General features: G+C 39.2%; 1 protein-coding gene across 6 annotated transcripts in view; it reads right to left on the bottom strand.

Moving 5' to 3' along the window:
• Window positions 1-13,457: 13,457 nt before the first annotated feature.
• Window positions 13,458-18,059, bottom strand: part of clybl (citrate lyase beta like) — a 130,354-nt gene continuing 125,752 nt past the window's right edge. For all 6 annotated transcript variants that reach the window (XM_013137678.4, XM_034286721.1, XM_034286723.1 and 3 more), the window contains one exon: window positions 13,458-13,808. In XM_013137678.4, the coding sequence (XP_012993132.2) occupies window positions 13,716-13,808 (93 nt within the window). In that variant the 3' untranslated portion in view covers window positions 13,458-13,715. The remainder of the gene's footprint in view (window positions 13,809-18,059) is intronic.

The raw sequence follows: 18,059 nt of genomic DNA, 5'->3' as shown, positions 1-18,059 counted from the left end.
AACATCACAAGCAACAGTCACTCTTTCTCCAACTGACCTGGAACAGGCTATTAAAGATATGGCACTGGATAGGCTGTGATAAGGAATATGGTGCATCCATCAGAAATGGGATGCGTAAGAAAGTAGGTTACGAAGATAAACTGAGAGATATGGTTTTAGAAAGGCTACTCTACTTTCCTGAAAAAGGCTATGCTAAAAGATATGTAAGTTTAGCTTTTGGGTGCTTAGGCCTAGATAGGCCTTAGGCCTAGGTAAGGCTAAAAGTCTTCAGAAAAGAATTTATGTGATTATGGATTGTGATTGCACTTAATATGTTGGACTAAGCCAATACATGTTGAACTGTTCTACCCATGTGTTGTCATTGTCCAGTGATGGTCTCTCAGAAGGGCAATGACACACACGTTTGAGGATTTGCAGATGACCTATAAGTCATTTGTGATAAAAGGGTTTTTATTTAATGGGTCACATTAAGTTCCTAATTGGGTTTTCATAACTTGGTGTAACTTTCTTTCTCATTTGTGGCTGGCTCCTAAGTGGTTTAAACTGGTTAAAAATTCTGAAACCTACATGTATTTCTATTTAACATTTTTGTACCTTTATTTACACAGGGAAATCCCATTGAAACCCCCCACAAAAGAATTTCAAGCACTATTTTAGGTACATGAAAGTAAAATAGTGGCACAATAAAAGCAAACAGCCTGGGGCATTTAATACAGACAGTTCTGGTTAGGTGCTAATTACATTTTGTTGTACTGTACTCATACTGTTCAATGGCAATAAAGTTGAATCTAAATCTACAAAAAAATATTTTTTTTAAAGAATAGATACATATGCCATTGTATTTATTTGAGGGAACTTGCTCAGTTTGGGCTCTATTCAACTTCAAGGCCTTTGCAGCATAATGGATGCCATTTAGCCAGATGACTGCTTGTCATTTGTACTCTGCATAGAAACATACTTCTCCACTGTTTGTAAATCTAAATCTAAGGTCTGAACTAGTTCACCTATCAGGGCTTAGACCTCCTTGACAATTTATCAAGCTGATGGTGTCTCAGTTGGTCCCTCAGGACACTTAGGAGTGGACTGTCCCAATCAGAAGACTAATAGTGTAATTAGGCCATGCCCATTGGGGATGGGCACCTTTTGGCCCTGCCATGACACTAGCGATGGTAAATGACAGAAGATCTCGCTAACGAACACCCTAGATCCATCTAAATGGCAGGACACATCCTCAACCAGACCATCTAAGTTCACATGTCGTTAAAACATTTTATGGATCTCTAAAAGGTTTGCAAGAGTTACTGAGTTGTTCCTGAGATTGATTTGGGATTTAAGATGGGAGTTAGACCGGGGATTAAATAATATTTACAGAACAGCATAGATCTCTTAGTAATGTAATTTCAGTAACCTGGACAGAGATGTAAATGGCGACCGGGCACGGTTATCCAGAATATAGGACTTGTGCATTGGCCTTGAGCAATTTGTCAACTTCGAGTTTGTACAAGTCCGATACAACTAATTACGCGGTTATTGGTTAAGACGTTAAGCAATGTATTTGTTGATTTGGGGATTAATTATTCGGGTTTATCTGAATTCAGGCCCATAGGCTATAGCACAGTCGCTGCAAATTGGTCCTAATGCAACGGGGTCCTTGAAGAAGTGATAACCTTCCCTACATTCCTCTCAAAAATTCAAATATACAACCGATCCCCATCATTTTTTTCCTCACCACGCACATCATTACAGTTGTCAAAAGTTGCGCGCTGGACGTGAACTACAGGCGAAGGGGCTTCGGCTGGCGCAGCCCGGGGGAGCCGGAGAGTGGATCTGTTGGGGCGGGCGGCTGGCTGGCCGTGGCGGGGTTACACCACCTCCTTACCCGGGAGGGCCCCACAGGAACCCTAATTACGCCGGCTTGTAGAGCAGTGAGCTGTGTGGAAAAGAGGGGAGACGCGGCGGCGTCTCCACACCTGAGCGTCACCCGCTCCCGGTCACTGGCAGACTGTCACTACTCAAAACCGAAACAGTCATGGTGGAAATAATTAATAAGGATAATATAAGGAAGTTCTCAGATGAGACAACCCGATGTCCTTTACCTATATTGTGATAGTCTGAAAGTGACACAAAACATCAAAACTAATCGGAGAGAATAAGCATTATGCTTATGCATGCTGTTGACATTTTCACCATTAACAAATGATCATTATGTTAGCACAGTAAAACGGTACAGTAAAAAAAAAAGAAGAAGATTAGAACTCCAAAATAAACTGAATATTGGCCGGTATAGGACAGCTCTAATTTTTACCACAAATAATTTCCTACACGGATTAAATAGTGTAAAGCCATAAAGTAACAAGTAACAAGTTCATGGAAAGATACAATAATAAACGTTTATAAAAGTATGAAATATTAAACGTTTATGAAATTATAGACAATAAGAGGAAATTCAACAATTTCCAAAAACTGTTTTTGGATAGAACAATATAGCAATTATCCACAAGTGTGGTTTCAGTGGGTTATATTAAATAAATTATACTATAACACACAAATAACTACCAAATAATATCCATATCATCTATGGTTCGGGTATGTTGATACATTTTACGACGAAAAGAAACGATTGGGAACTGATTAAATTTGCTCCAAACTTCGCCGCTGCATACTGTGCATGGGACTCGGAGGGCAAGTGGAGCTTCATTAACTGTATCCCCATTTACTTAAGTTCCCCCCGGAGACCGCTCCATAGAGAGCGCATTAATGTCAGTTACTTGTCATTTCTGAATACCATACACACAATCTAACGTAGAGATAAAGTGAAAAGTTGACAGCGCAGTTATCGCGTTACAGGCCAAACAAGTTCTTCTCAAATTTCCTTCAAAATATATTTCGATGCAATATTTAACCTTAATAAATTATAAGCAATTTTCGAAACTGTGATTGACTAACCTGCAACGAATTATGAGTAAGTTCGTTCCAAAGGCACATGAGCCATTAGAAAGTTATTTCGACGGCCATTTATTCTGATATTGCAATAGCCTACTTTAATAATGTTGCAGTAGGGATAAACCGTTTTTTAATCGTAAATTAAATAGATCATTAATTTTATATTTGATTGACCGTAATATTTACATTGCACTGCCAGTTTGTTTTGAAACAGAAAGCCTCCATCAGATTAACGAATCTTTGGCTACTAGCCTATATTTGACGTTCCACCACAGTAAAACAATAAGCTATTTGTACTTTAGTAATGTTTGTAAAAAGTCGCGTATTACCCTTCAAATTAATTCAAACACGGGCTAGATCGTTGATGCTCTTCCATCACTTAGAGCATCATTATCAGTCAGGGATAAAAGTCGAAAATTATCTGATTAAATTATTTAGAGAAAATTAACAAATGGAATATTGGTATACATTCAGCAATTAAAAGTACAATCTACAAGTTATTCATACACGCACAAACACACACACACATTCGCAAGCACTTACACGTACTGAGAAACATTTAATTTGGAGCAAAAAAAGAAAATATGTTTCCCGTAACTTGAAATACGTTGCCAGCAGTGAACTATGCCATGCAAGCGAAAAAAAACCGCAGTTTTTCGTTTATAATTTACATTGGCAAGTCATTAATAAGTGTATTAAAGAAGTCTTGCCATCACAAATGGAAGGCTTATTTTGTATAGGTTAAAACTAGGTGATTCATTAGTAGGTCATAATTTCGGTGTTCGGGAGTGTGAAATTAATAATGTTCTGGACTATATATGAACACCTAGTTTGAGAGGCATAATTCTTTTAAAATAATTATAAATGAAAGGGTTCTCTTGGGCTTACACAGGCATGCACATTTGATATTTTCCCAAGTAATTAAATTAGTAAACAACGATCAGAATTTGGTTGCCTCACAGCTAAATAACATGAATAATAGGCAACATAATGCATAAGTGATATATTCATAAGTGATATATGAAACAGCCCATGTTATATATAGACTATAAACGAATGTATTACAAGAAGACATAACATTTAACAGTTACTTTACCTATGGACAATGTGACAATATTTTCAAACGTTTGAAGCAGAGGCACTTTGTCTTGAGTCTCTATTGATTGACAAGTGTCTTTGGATACCTTTCTCATAAAGCAACTATATACGTCGAAAACGGATTAAAAAATAAGTCGCCCTTAAAATCCATAAACATTTAAGGAATCATGTAACGTCAGAAATCAACAAAGAACAATCTCTCATTACAGCATACTTCTCCGTAACGAAAAGCGTTGTAGCTATTGCACTGTGTATTTTTATTTTATTATACGAAGGTATTGGAATTAAGGAGGAAAAACTAAACCAAATCATTTTAGAAATCCTTGAATTTCTAACTATCCTTTTTCATGTTATTTTTTTGTAATAATTACGACAATAAAATGATTTGAAGAGAAAAAGTTATAACTTAGTTATATGATGGTAGTTATTGATGGTAGTTATCAATTAAATAAAAAAATTCAACTTGAGCCCATAGGCTACATAAATTATACATTATTATTTAATTATTAATAAGCCTGTACATAAATTGTCATAATATCCACGGATTTCCATAAACATTCTCTTCCTTTGCCTTAGACATTTTTGTCCATGAGATAATGTGAGGCATGTCTACGGAGTCACTATTACACCTGACATGGGACAAACATGGAAACCACAATAGGAGGGATCAAGGAATTAGGGATGGTACAACCTTCACAAACGCTTTCTTTAAACACCAGGTCTTTGTTGCCCAAATACTGAGGACTGCTAAGCGAGTGGAAACTATGTAGAATCCGGAAACGTGTAACAGATCGAGAGGTGGAATGTGACTATTGGCCGCGAAGCTTTTTCGCTCTCTGTGATCACGTGGCGGTAAAAACAAGACGCACAGAGCGTCAGGTGCCCGGTCTCCACCTGTTCTGTGTGGACTGGTATGTGTGTGTGTTTGGTGTGTGTGTGTCAACCGTTACTCCACGGAAGGTCCTCACAACCTATAGCACTACAGGTATGTGTGTGTTTGTGTATTATGTCCTACACAACATTGATATCACCGTTGATAGCACCCTTTATAATGATGACGCTACAATTCACGTGCACCTTCTTTCTACTTTCATCTGAATTAAGACAGCTGCATATAGTGACAATTATTGTTTTAGGCTAATTTAGGCTCTCTTAGCTACTGAAGAAAAAAGTAATAATTGGATATCAAGCCAGTCAGGCAGATAGACACGTAGTCTGTCAGGCAGTCAAGACAGACAGACAAAAAGCTCCCCTCCCCATTCTCACTCGCCTGTCAGACTTACTTAGGAGGATAGGCCTATAATAACTGGTGCCCCCAAGGAAGTGGTTGTATAAATGGAGGGTTGGCTTGTAATGATTTTAACCCGCGTTTTAAGAGACGTAATGCGCCTTATCAATCAACATTATGCCTCTCGTGAGAAGGACAAGCGGGTGATTAGGCTCACCTCTCCTCGCGCGGGCCGGTCCATCAGCTTGAGCAATAGGCCTACTTAACGTCACGCATGCAGATTACTCTGGGTTTATGATACATAAATAAATACGAATGTATCCACATCTGAACACAATTAAGCTACTCCTAGGCCAGCAAATTAATTCTTGCTTGTATAGTCCCCATATTGCACTTACATTATTTAACAAAAAAGGTTCCAATTCGTTATTAGGCCATACCTGTGAAATAACCTTTTTTGGATTACAGGTAGAACCCATTTAATTCCAATTATAATGCTTTTTGTTTCAACTAGAACTCCTTTAGGCTCCACATAGAACCCATCCTTCATAGTTCTACCCCGGATAGCGGAAGATCCCTTTCAGACATTTTATCTCCGGAGGATTGAGGGATAGCATACTTTCTCCCCTATCTTCTCATCGTTCATAGCACGCAGTGAGGATTGTGTCCATAGATGTCAACACTGGCCTGTTTATGTCTGAATGCGAACCGTCACATTTCTGCAGCGTGGAGCAGAACAGCAATAAACCAAACACATTTAAACGATAACGGAACTATTTTTGTCATTGCTGTCCATTATCAAACTCCCAAAAGTCTGATTAATTTACAGATAGCATTTTTATGGGTTCAATATGAAGAAAAGTTAACTATATCTCAAACAAGACTGGAAGGCCACATGAACAACTAGCATGCCAACTGTTCCCATATAGGCTACTTCCGGTCACTAAACTTACACCTTCTTTAAAGCAACCATATATGGACACTATAATTCCAGCCCACCTCTCCTGGATTTTGACTGGGGACGCAAGCGCTTTTGAACCACTGGCGTATCCTGTAAGGCCTGTAAGGACAGCTTGCACCCAGGCCCGGTGTCATCACGCTACGCAAGAGTTTCAAGTATCCAAATTCACCATAGACCTGTGGATAACTTCATCTTAATAGGAATATGAGAAATGTCACTGTCATGCAGTTTGCCTATAGGCTGCTGTCCTCAATGTCGACTGACCAATGGGCAACAATCCAATGGATCACAAAATATTGTATTGAACATATGGATGATTGAAGAGACTGCATCAGCTTTATACACATTTTGTACAAAATATTTGACTTCTGAAATCAGCATTTAACTAATGAAACAATTACCAATTATTATTTCATCAGTAGGCCTATCAATTAGTGCAATTGATTTAAGATGACCTATACCATTAGACATAGGCAGAAATGAAATTCATAATCACATTATATACCACTTGATTAATAAAAAACAAAATTTCCTTATGTTAGAAATAAAACACTAAAATGCATACCAACATTAATGAATTTAACCCGAAAACGTTAAATCAGTGAAGGGTGAATTTGGGAATAATCTGAAGTTGAAATACTGCCAAATTTCGAAGATTCCTAGTTATATATCATGTCGTCACAGAGCAAACAACAGTTGGTGCCAGCAAAGTTCTTGAGCGCTCCATAAAAGGGCCTCCAGATCTGACTAGCAATATAACCTCGGCTACATCGAAGCCCAATATATTAAAATGAAAAGTCGGAGACATTGTCACACTGTAACGACTCTCATTACCATTGGCCCCGACACCCTGCCTCAGTTTACTAGCCTCCTAGCAACAGCAGACAAAGCAGCCGGGTTTTGTGGGATCCGCCGGGGCCTGGCCGGCCTTTGATCTGTGCCCGTTAAGGGGAGAGGAGTTAGGGGGAGTCAGGGCCCGAGGACTCTGGGGCTGGGCTGTGAGAGAGGGGACTCGTCTGTCCCAATCATGCGAACTTCACACGTTGCAGTCCACTGATGGTAAATGTGGTTTTACCATAACAGACACGTGCACACAGAGACAAAGATACGCTATCATTAAGATAAAAAATCGTACAACTGGTAATTTTATTTAGCCTAAAACCTGGTCTGTTGGGTATAAATTAGGAAATTATTTGATAGACTATGAAACAGCCAACTGAGACAATGCAGTCACTTTTGGAACATTTTGTCCACAATGATTCCCGGATTTGAGCCGCCCTGCTCCGTGCGCCAGTCGGCCTCTGCTGCACTGACTGACACGTATTTACTCACAGACAATAGACCTCTCCAAATGAAGTTAGTGATGGTCCAACATGCGCCAAAGCACCAAAGGGACCACTGCAGATTGATACCAAATGGCTTACTGTGAATAACATTTTAAATAGAGATCTAACAACTAAAGTAGTCTAAGCCTAAATTTGTTTTAAAAAAACAAATAATACCAACATAAATTAAATATTTATGAAATATAATTATTTTGGAAGAAAACTGTCAGTTTATTCATAAATAATAATTTACTTAACCTATTTAGAGCACAGGCTACTATACAAATATTTTATCTTGCGCGAGTATAGCTAATTCGTTTTTAGGGATTCATTTTTGTCTAGTTTTGTTAACATCTATAGCCTAAATAGAACTCGTTTTTGAGTCGTTACATAAGAAATAGAGAATTATAGGAAAAAGCGAATTAAAGAAAAAATATAATTTTCACTCCAAAAAGGTTATTACTATGAAAGTACCTCTCACCACAGAAAGTGAGACCACTGTAACAGGTCTTCTCCAGAGCGTATCTCAAGGAGCTGATACAAAAATTCTGAATTGCTGTAAATTATAAGAAATTGTAAAGTTAACGAGTTAAATCCCAATAAATGTAACATTGTCTCATCAAATCCTTTTCATGTTACACGTCTTAAAATCACTAAGAATTTAATTGTCCAACTGTGTGGTCCCGAATTACAGCCCCTACAACATAAACTAGTCTTTTTTATTGCGTGGGAATAATCTTTTGTTGAAATTAGTTTGTCACATATTGTCATTAGCACACTATTAAAACAATAACGTCGTTATTTAGGCATCCCCGGGCGGGAAATTAAGCAAATAAAACCGTCTTTGCCACCCGGGTCCCATAGAGATTAATGTAAAAATATGTAAAACATTTCGTTTTAATTTTCATCTGACACTGTTTTGCATACATGCGTGTTATCCGCTGTGTCGAACCGCCATAATTTATAAAAGCAATCGTAACCAATATAATCGGGGCTAACAGCGCTTCCAGCATAATAGATTTTCGTCTCCATTTTGTTGAGGTTATAACAGTGTTAATTGTAATTTACTCTCTCTGGGAATACCAGCAAAATGTATTTAAATAAATCTCTCGTCACCCGGGCTGGGAAGATTGTCAGTTTTATAATAGACATGTCTTGAAGAATTACACAGAATAGATAGGCGGGAGTGAAGGAGAGGCATTTACAAAGATGTCACTCAAATCAATTACAAGTCCCATTCCTAAGTAGCCCTGTTCCTTTCACCCATCAACGTTATTAACTGAGTACTGATTTGCTAAATGCAACTTGAGCTTTTAGTTCTGGAAAACAACCATTTCACATAAATAAGTACTTAGAAGTATGATTAAATGATTCAGCAGACATACATATAACCTAAACAACCTGAACAGTTTAAAAAGAAGGTTATCTACAGGGTAAGATGGAGCAAAGTAGCCTTCATTGATGTCTGATGTCAATTTCACTATAGTAACACTTTAAACATGATGGAATAAGTTAGGTTTCCAGGCTGCAGTGTTATTATACTCAGACACAAATGTACATTTTAGTTTGCAGAAGCTCATATTCAGAGTGATTTACAGGTAGTGCATACATTTTAAGATAGGGGAACAACCATGTAACTTAGTAGTAGTAAGTACATACTACTCAATTATTAGTTATTGGTAAAAGTTAGTGCTGGAAGGACATTACAAAGAGTAAACATAGCAAGTGTTAGTTCATAAATGCAATAGACAGGGTGGAGTTAATTTAGATGGATCTCCGTACCACCTTAACCTGCAACTGCAGTCTACATTTTCTATAGGCTCTAAGAAAATGTGCCTTTCCGGGGTAAAGGCAGACATGCTACCATTGAGTCTTGGTACAGGCCACACAACCAGGTATACAGTGTTCAGAGAATTGATGGGTTGTTCCACTAGGGACTAAATAATGTTTCTGCATTCCTGGGGTTCTATGTACATTTATAACTAAGCAATACGGCACAAGGAGTTACCTGATACCTTAGCTTTATTGCTATAAAATCAAACTTGTGGTGTGGCTTTCAGCCAATCAGCATACAGGGTTTGAACAACTTAATTTATAATCAAGGCAAACTCAGAGCCAGTTGAAATGTGAGTTTTCCCATTTCTGCAGTGGGATCCATAAGAATCATTATAATTTCAAATTGTAAATGTGTTAAATATGTTTAGTAATATTCAACACTTCCAATGAACCACCATTGTGTTTAGGGTTGCAAACATCCAGCATTCCGGACTTTTTTCCCTCGCCCTGATTCCCAGAAATCTTATTCTTTGTTTTCTGGAAAACCAGGGACTTTGGGGAAAGAGTACTAGATTTTGTGACCCCATTTGTGCATGATCCATTCTACAAAATGTTAATGAATAAACTATTTGAACACATGAACAAGCCTTCGTATCAATAACGAAACACTTATATATTCGAACTGAAGACACTTGAACACACCCAAACACTTCAGAGGGAGGTCTCTGATCCCATTTGTAGGGTAAATAGAAGTGAATTCCAGACAATTCTGTCTCCCAATCATAGAGCACAATAGCAGGTGGAAAATGAGATTTAGTCGAAATCAAACAGAGCACCATGACAAAATCTAAACTAAATGAGAGTGAAAGGTAAAGCAAGTGGGATGAAGTGAGAAAGAGGTGAAAGAGTGACTGAGAGAGAAAGAAAGAAATGGTGAGATACATGGCTAAATGCCAAGGAGGCAGCTTATTGTTGGGGCTTTGGCTGGGCACAGTGGTGGCTTCGATCTTTTTGTCTGGCTTTGGCCTGGCACAGACCTGAGAGCCTGCTCCAGACACAATAGATTGTACAGCAGCGAGTCTAACACGTGCACGCACACACACACACACACACACACACACACACACACACACACACACACACACACACACACACACACACACACACACACACACACACACACACACACACACACACACACACACACACACACACACACACACACACACACACACAGAGTTTTGCTGTTTCATTACTATGGCCACCAAAGGCAACATCAACAATTCAACACCTCAAGAATTATCCTTCAGTCCACACAGTCAGTTGCTGTGTCACAGCAGTTAGAAAATAATATGGGAAAATGTCAAACAGGTCAGTGTTCAGGAACAGAGTGGAAGCAAAAATCTATCCTGGGCATTTCTAAGAATTTCTCAGAAAAATATATCTGAGTCATTTAGAGGGTCATGTTGGATGAGTTTTCTTTGATGTACCATTTGTGTAATTAAATACTGACCTTCAGGTTACAGTTTGTTAAATCCAGTAACCTCAGAGGCTATTTGTTTAGTTTTTAAAAGAACTCGAGAGGAGAGTTCTAATGGGAGGTTCTCAGTCAAAGGAGTTATGTTTATGAGTTTGAAGACAGAAACAGTAGATTTGTATATACAATGTAGTATATGTACAGTTTGAGATGATCAAATGGAACAGAAATACAATGGAGACATTGTTAATGTTGTAAATGAATATATTTGCTAGAAACTGTACATTTTTTTATTGAATCACAAAGAAGAACATAAGTGAGACACAGACTAAATAAAAAGATGCAGGAGGAGTGCTTGACACCATGTCAAATGAGGTGGAGGCAATGTGATAGTCTGGGGGTGCTTTGGTGATGGTAAGGTGGGAGATTGAAGATGTATGGCTATCACTCCATTTGCATTTCGTTGTACTGTACTTGTACTGTTAATAAAGTTGAATCACCTAATCTAGTGGTTGTTATGTCTTTATGAAGTCATTTTACTGTATTTGCTGCTTGTCTCATTTAAATCAAACATTAAATCTCTTATAGAATCCCTTGTTGTGTTTTGCTCCTTTATGGTAACTAATTGCCATCACATGATTGTGTATACGATACTACCACAACAACATACCTATGTTATTATTTAGGCAATTCCCATGTCAATGAGCAAGGTATGCAGTACCAATCCCACCCACAAGGAACACAGAATCGACAGGTGAAGGCAGGGGTGGTGGGTGGGCGTGCACACACATGCTAGTACAAGCTCAACAACCGCTTGAATGAGTAACCTGATGGTTATATAGACAGGTTGCAATCTGACATGTTATAAGAGCGATCCTGAATAAGCTGATGCGTTGCTGACCAATTACCACTCTGGGTTTCCTGACTGAACTGGCTACACTAATTAATAATAAGTAGTGCGAAGCTATCCCTGCATTTCAGTTGCACATGCTACCCTACTCCTTCGATTTGCCTCGATTGCGAATTCAGAATGCCATTGAGAATTGCCACTTGCACAACTTTTTATCCCACTAGTACATACATTATATTTTATACTTGTACATTTCCAGTAAATGAGTAAACTTCCACTGCACATTTAGAATTGCATTTGCATCAATTGCACATACAGCTCCAGAAAAATTAAGAGACCACTGCACCTTTTTCCTTTCCTTTCCAAATGAGTTGAAAAGGAAGGTTTTGAGTGAGGAACAGAAGGGTTAAAATTAAGAGACCACTGCAAATTGAACATTTCGGTTCCTCACTCAAAACTTTCCTTTTCAATGTTTTTGGAAAGGAAAAAAAAAGGTAACTTTTTTCTCTTAATTCTTTTCAGAGCTGTACATATACTTAATACAAAATTTTCTGCCCTCCTCTGTTTGGACTTCTGGTTAGACGCAAACTGGATTTCGTTGTACTTTACTTGTACTGTTAATAAAGTTGAATCATCTAATCTAGTGATTGTTATGTCTTTATGAAGTCATTGTACTGTATTTGCTGCATGTCTCATTTTATATCAAACATTAAATCTCTTATAGAATCCCTTGTCGTGTTTTTTCCCATGAGCAAATCATGCCAAGAATAAAGTATATTTTACAACAACGTACCTTTTGCCCATCCCACCATGTAGATCTGAGCTGTTAATGAAAGTGTTACACAGATTCAACAATCCCACTAGGCTAAAAATGGACCAGTCCATCTGGCATTGCTGGCAAACTGCCAGTTCACCCCTGAAAGTATCTGCATGTGTGTTTTTTGGTGAGAGATATCATGTGTTTGTATATGGGAGAAAGAGAGAGGGATGTTGGGTATGTACATGTTGGCGCATGTTGGCTTCTGTGAGTGTGCATCTCTGGGCTGGAGGTTAGCGAGGGCCTCATGCCCAGTTCAGTCGTATTCATACAGCCCTCAATCCATAAACAAAGACCCCAAACACACTGAGAAGACTGAAGAAAATAACATCTCAGATTGTTGCTTCAAGTAAATGCATTGAGGCTCTTCAGCAAACAGAGCTTTGATGTGGAAAAGCTTAGGGGCTGAGAGTTGAAGCCTGGGGCTTGAAGGAGTCTGTGCTGCCCTTGTAGAGTGTCTGTGTAAGAAAGAGAGTATGTGCATATTTGTGCCCACAGTGCCCAGTCTGAATGGAGGAACAAGCGCGTCTTGTCATGTTTGTTTAGCCTTTTCCTCAGCTGCCTGGACACTGAAGGCGGGTGAGCTTCCGTCCTGACCTCGAAGTGGCAGGGGGCATGTATTTGTGTTTTTGCAGACTTTATAGTACTTTTTCTCAGACTATTAGTAATTAGGATTCTAGTGTACCACATTATACTACAGGATGTACTGTAGTATTTTTCCATGATTGTTATCATGAAAATCATGGTAGTTTATAAACAGCCTTTTCATAATCATGCCAGGTACCCTCTGCTAGCTTGGGTATTTACTTCTCAGATGTTGCCTTTCCTGCCTGGCTCTAGCAACAATGGTGCATGTGAAACCAGGGCAGGGCTTGTGTAGCTCAGCTCGGCCCAATTGGCCCCTACGGTTAAAACATTGTCATCAACTCTTAAACCTGTGTTAAAGATTGACAAAATGAATCAAATACATTCCATTTAGAGGTACTGTAAAATATTTAATTTTTTATTTAATGAACACAATGATAAAACACATCAACATCAGTAAAATGTATAATTAAATGGTGCTGTAAATCCACAAGGTCATACATTTGGGGTTTTCTGGTGGTATGCCATCTCCTCAAGCAAATGCCGGGGCACACAGAAAAGTGACTTGTCTCACTGTTTCTCAGTTGGTTTCTCCCTCCTGTCATTCCACTCCACTCCATTCCATTCCTATCCCCGACTCTTCTTGCTGAGCTCCTCAATTCCCAGTGACGGCAGCAAGCGTTATGATGTTCTGAGCCTGCTTCACTGACGGCATGTCGATCATACTGCCCCGGAAGGTGAAGGCACCCTGGAGACAGAAGAAGAGGTCAGTGGTGAATACGGGAGAATCTTCACAAGAGATGGGACGATAAATCAAACGTTGACACCAACCATACCTACCGCTTATGGCAGGCATTTTGCAGATACCCTTAATTTTATGGCAGGCATTTTGCAGATACCCTTAATTACAATAAAGAATGTAAAGTTTGAAACGTCGGTCATAATCGAACAAAGGACTGCTACAACAATCAAACTATTAGAAGTGGTAGTTTAAAAGTTAATCAAACTCCAGTGCACAAATTAGAAATGTACCATTCTATTTATCATCATATTATTTCCATCATCATATTTATTCAGGAAAACATTGCAATATGGACGAAAAACTAATACCGGTAACCTCTATTTCCTTCATGGATTTGAAAGGGAAAGATTGGTACATTATACGAAAAGTCCCTGTAGCGTGTGGTTAAACCAATCATAAGCTTAGATTTTTCAGGAAGTAATGAACAGGCACATGAGAATGCTGCTCTCCTCATCTTCTCTTCATCTGTCCTCAATGGATAAGGCTTGACAGGTGGATATCATCATTAGGGTGGCTTACAACTTGTTAGTTTATTAAGATTAATCCAACGAAGTAGAAGAGGCAAGGAATCAAGAACAACCCAGGATGTCCACGCACGCCAGCACAGCAGCGCAAATCCATCAAGCCATCAACCTGTCGCTTCAAATGTCTGGAACATTTCCGGGGACATAAAAGTCAAAGAGAGGACAAAGCGTCACTTTAGTTTTAGAGTAACTAGCCCCTATGTTTTTCTTCATTCAAATCTACCATTCAGAAGTTTGGGGTCACTTAGAAATGTCCTTGTTTTCCAAAAAAACATACAAGGAATAGCCTATAGCAAAATGTATAGGAAATATAGTCTAACAAGGTTAGAAATAATGATTCTTAAATTAAATAAAAATTGTGTCCTTTAAACTTTGCTTCTATCAAGGAATCTTTGCACCCATTACAGCCATGCAGACCTTTAGCATTCTAGTTTTTAATTTGTTGAGGTAATCTGAAGAAATTTAACCAAATCAATCAATCAAATGTATTTATAAAGCCCTTTTTACAACAGCAGTTGTCACAAAGTGCTTTACAGAGACACCCGGCCTTAAACCCCAAGGAGCAAACAACAGTAGTGTTGGATTTCAGTGGCTAGGAAAAACTCCCTAAGAAGGCCGAATTTAAGGAAGAAACCTAGAGAGGACCCAGGCTCAGAGGGGTGACCAGTCCTCTTCTGGCTGTGCCGGGTGAGATATTAAGAGTCCAGGACCTCATCTCCTCCTAAAATGTAAAACTGGAGGAGACTGAGAAAAGTTAGAAGTGCATTCCTCATATACCCCAGCACAATAATATAGCAGCGTAACACCTTGGAACTGGGACGGGGGGGGTCCGGCGACACTGTGGCCCTACCCAGGGGAGGCCCCGGACAGGGCCCAACAGACAGGAAATCAATCCACCCACATTGCCAGGCATCAACCAAAGGGACACCCACCAACCGCAACCCCCCTGAATGAGGGCCGAATATTGCCAGCAGCGTACAGCCCAATTGCACAAGTGTGCAACAGAGAGTCAACAACAAGCCAGTGACTCTTCCCCTGAAAGGCATTGGAGGGAGGGCATCCCAGTGGCGACGAGAGCCCACCTGGCAAGACAGCAAGGGTGGACAGTATCAAGCCTACTGGTCACCTTCACGCCCCCGGGCCAGGCTACACCTGATTATAAACTGTGCTATAGAGATTAGTTTTTAGTAGACACTTGAAAGTTTGCACTGAGTTTGCATTTTTAACCTTAATTGGCAGATCATTCAACAGTAGTGGAGCTCTATGAGAAAAGGCCCTGCCGCCAGCTGTTTAAAAATTCTAGGTACAATTAAAAGGCCTGCATCTTGCGATCGTAGGTTACGTGTAGGTATGTATGGCTGGATCATTTCAGCAAGGTAAGTAGGAGCAAGTCCATGTATTGATTAATAGGTTAAGAGTAAAACCTTAAAATCAGCCCTAACCATAACAGGCAGCCAGTGTAAGGACGCTAGGACAGGAGTAATGTGTTCAAATGTTTTTGTTCTAGTTAGGATTCTAGCAGCCGTATGCAGCACTTATTAAAGTTTATTTATTAATTTGTCTGGATAACCAGAGAGAAGAGCATTGCAGTAATCTAGTCTAGAAGTAACGAAAGCATGGATACATTTTTCTGCATCAGTTTTTGATAGAAAGTTTCTAATTTTTACAATGTTTCGAAGATGAAAATAAGCAACTCCAGACATATTTTATATGTTCTTCAAAGGAGAGGTCAGGGTTAAGGGTAACGCCAAGGTTTTTTACAGTTTTTTGGGATACGACCATGCAGCCGTCGAGGTTCACAGTGAGATCTGCTAACAACGCTCTTTGTTTCTTGGGTCCTAAAACAAGCATTTCTGTTTTCCTTGAGTTTAAGAGCAAGAAATTCTCTGTCATCCACTTCCTAATATCTGAAAAGCATGCTTCCAAAGTAGCTAATTTAGGGGTTTCTCCATGCTTCTTTGAAATATATAACTGTGTGTCATCAGCGTAACAGTGAAAGTTTACATTGCGATTTTAGATTACACCGCCCAGAGGGAGCATATATAGTGAGAATAATGGGCCCAGAACCGAGCCTTGAGGAACACCAAAGCATACCTTTGACTTGTCAGAGGATATGCCATCCACACTAACAAACTGATATCTTTCAGATAAGATTTAAACCAGGCTAGAACATGTCCATGTAGCCCGATATGGGTTTCCAGTCTCTCTAAGAGAAGGGAGTGATCAATAGTGTCAAAAGCAGCACTAAGATCAAGAAGCAACAGGACGGATGCAGAACCTTCGCCTGAGGCCAAACCTGATGCTTCTTGAAGCACCTCCCACAACTTGGATTGGTTTGATGGGCACTTATTACGTAACATACGGTTAAGCTGCTCCCACAAGAGCTCAATAGAGTTCAAATCCAGTGACTGTGCTAGCCAATCCATTATGGACAGAATACCAGCTGACTGCTTCTTCACTTAATAGTTCTTGCATAGTTGGGAGCTGGGCATTGGGTCATTGTCCTGTTGTAGGAGGAAACTGGCCTTCCTTCTTCCAGATCCATTTTACCCTGCACAAATCTCCCATTTTACCACCATCACAGCACCCCCAGACCATCATATTACCTCTGCCATGCTTGACAGGTGATGTCAAGCACTCCTCAAGCATCTTTTAATTTGGTCTGCATCTCACAAATGTTCTTCTTTGTAATCCGAACATCCTAAACTTTGTCTGTCCATAACATTTCTGCTTTTCGAGATAAGAACATTTTCATTTGCCTAATATCTGTTCTATGTCCATCTTAATCTTTTATTTTTATTGGCCAGCCAAAAACATGTATTTCTTTGCAACTCTGCCTAGAAAGCCAGCATCCTGGAGTCGCCTCTTCACTGTTGATGTTGAGACTGGTCCTTTGCAGGTACAAGATAATGAAGCTGCCAGTTGAGGACCTGTGAGGCATCGGTTTCTCAAATTAGACACACTAATGTATTTGTCCTCTTGCTCAGTTGCGCACCGTGGCCTCCCACTCCTCTTTCTATTCAGGTTAGAGCCAATTTGTGCTGTTATGTGAAGAGAGTAGTACAAATCATTGTACGAAATGTACAGTTTGTTAGGAATTTCTTGCATTGAATAGCCTTCATTTCTCAGAACAAGAACAGACTGACAAGTTTCAGAAGAAAGTCCTTTGTTTTAATCAGCACAAAAGTTTTCAGCTGTGCTAACATAATTGCAAAAGAGTTTTCTAATGATAAATTAGCCTTTTAAAATGATAAACTTGGATTAACAAACACAACATACAATTGGAACACAGGATTGATGGTTGCTGATAATGGACCTCAGTACGCCTAAGTATATATTACATTTGAAATCTACAGTTTCCAGCTGCAACAGCCATTTAAAATATGAAAAATGTCTACATTGTTTTTCTAAATCAATTTGATTTTAATGGACAAAAACATTGCTCTTCTTTCGAAAACGAGGACATTTCTAAGTGACCCCAAACTTTGGAATAGTAGTGTATATCTCAAAACTAATGTGTTCACAGGATCTTTCTTTGTAATCAATGCATGAATTGAACAATGTGTTAAGCAAAACACATAAGAGAACACAGAGGATCCTAATGGTGGCCATTTGGGTCTGATTACTTTGAGACATAATCCTGGGTATTTCTAACACACTGTCCCATGTCTTC

Source organism: Esox lucius, chromosome 16 (genome assembly GCF_011004845.1).
Source record: "Esox lucius isolate fEsoLuc1 chromosome 16, fEsoLuc1.pri, whole genome shotgun sequence".
Classification (NCBI taxonomy): Eukaryota; Metazoa; Chordata; class Actinopteri; order Esociformes; family Esocidae; genus Esox; species Esox lucius.
Note: the sequence above shows the minus strand (reverse complement) of the source record. Positions and strands in the feature narration are given on the sequence as shown.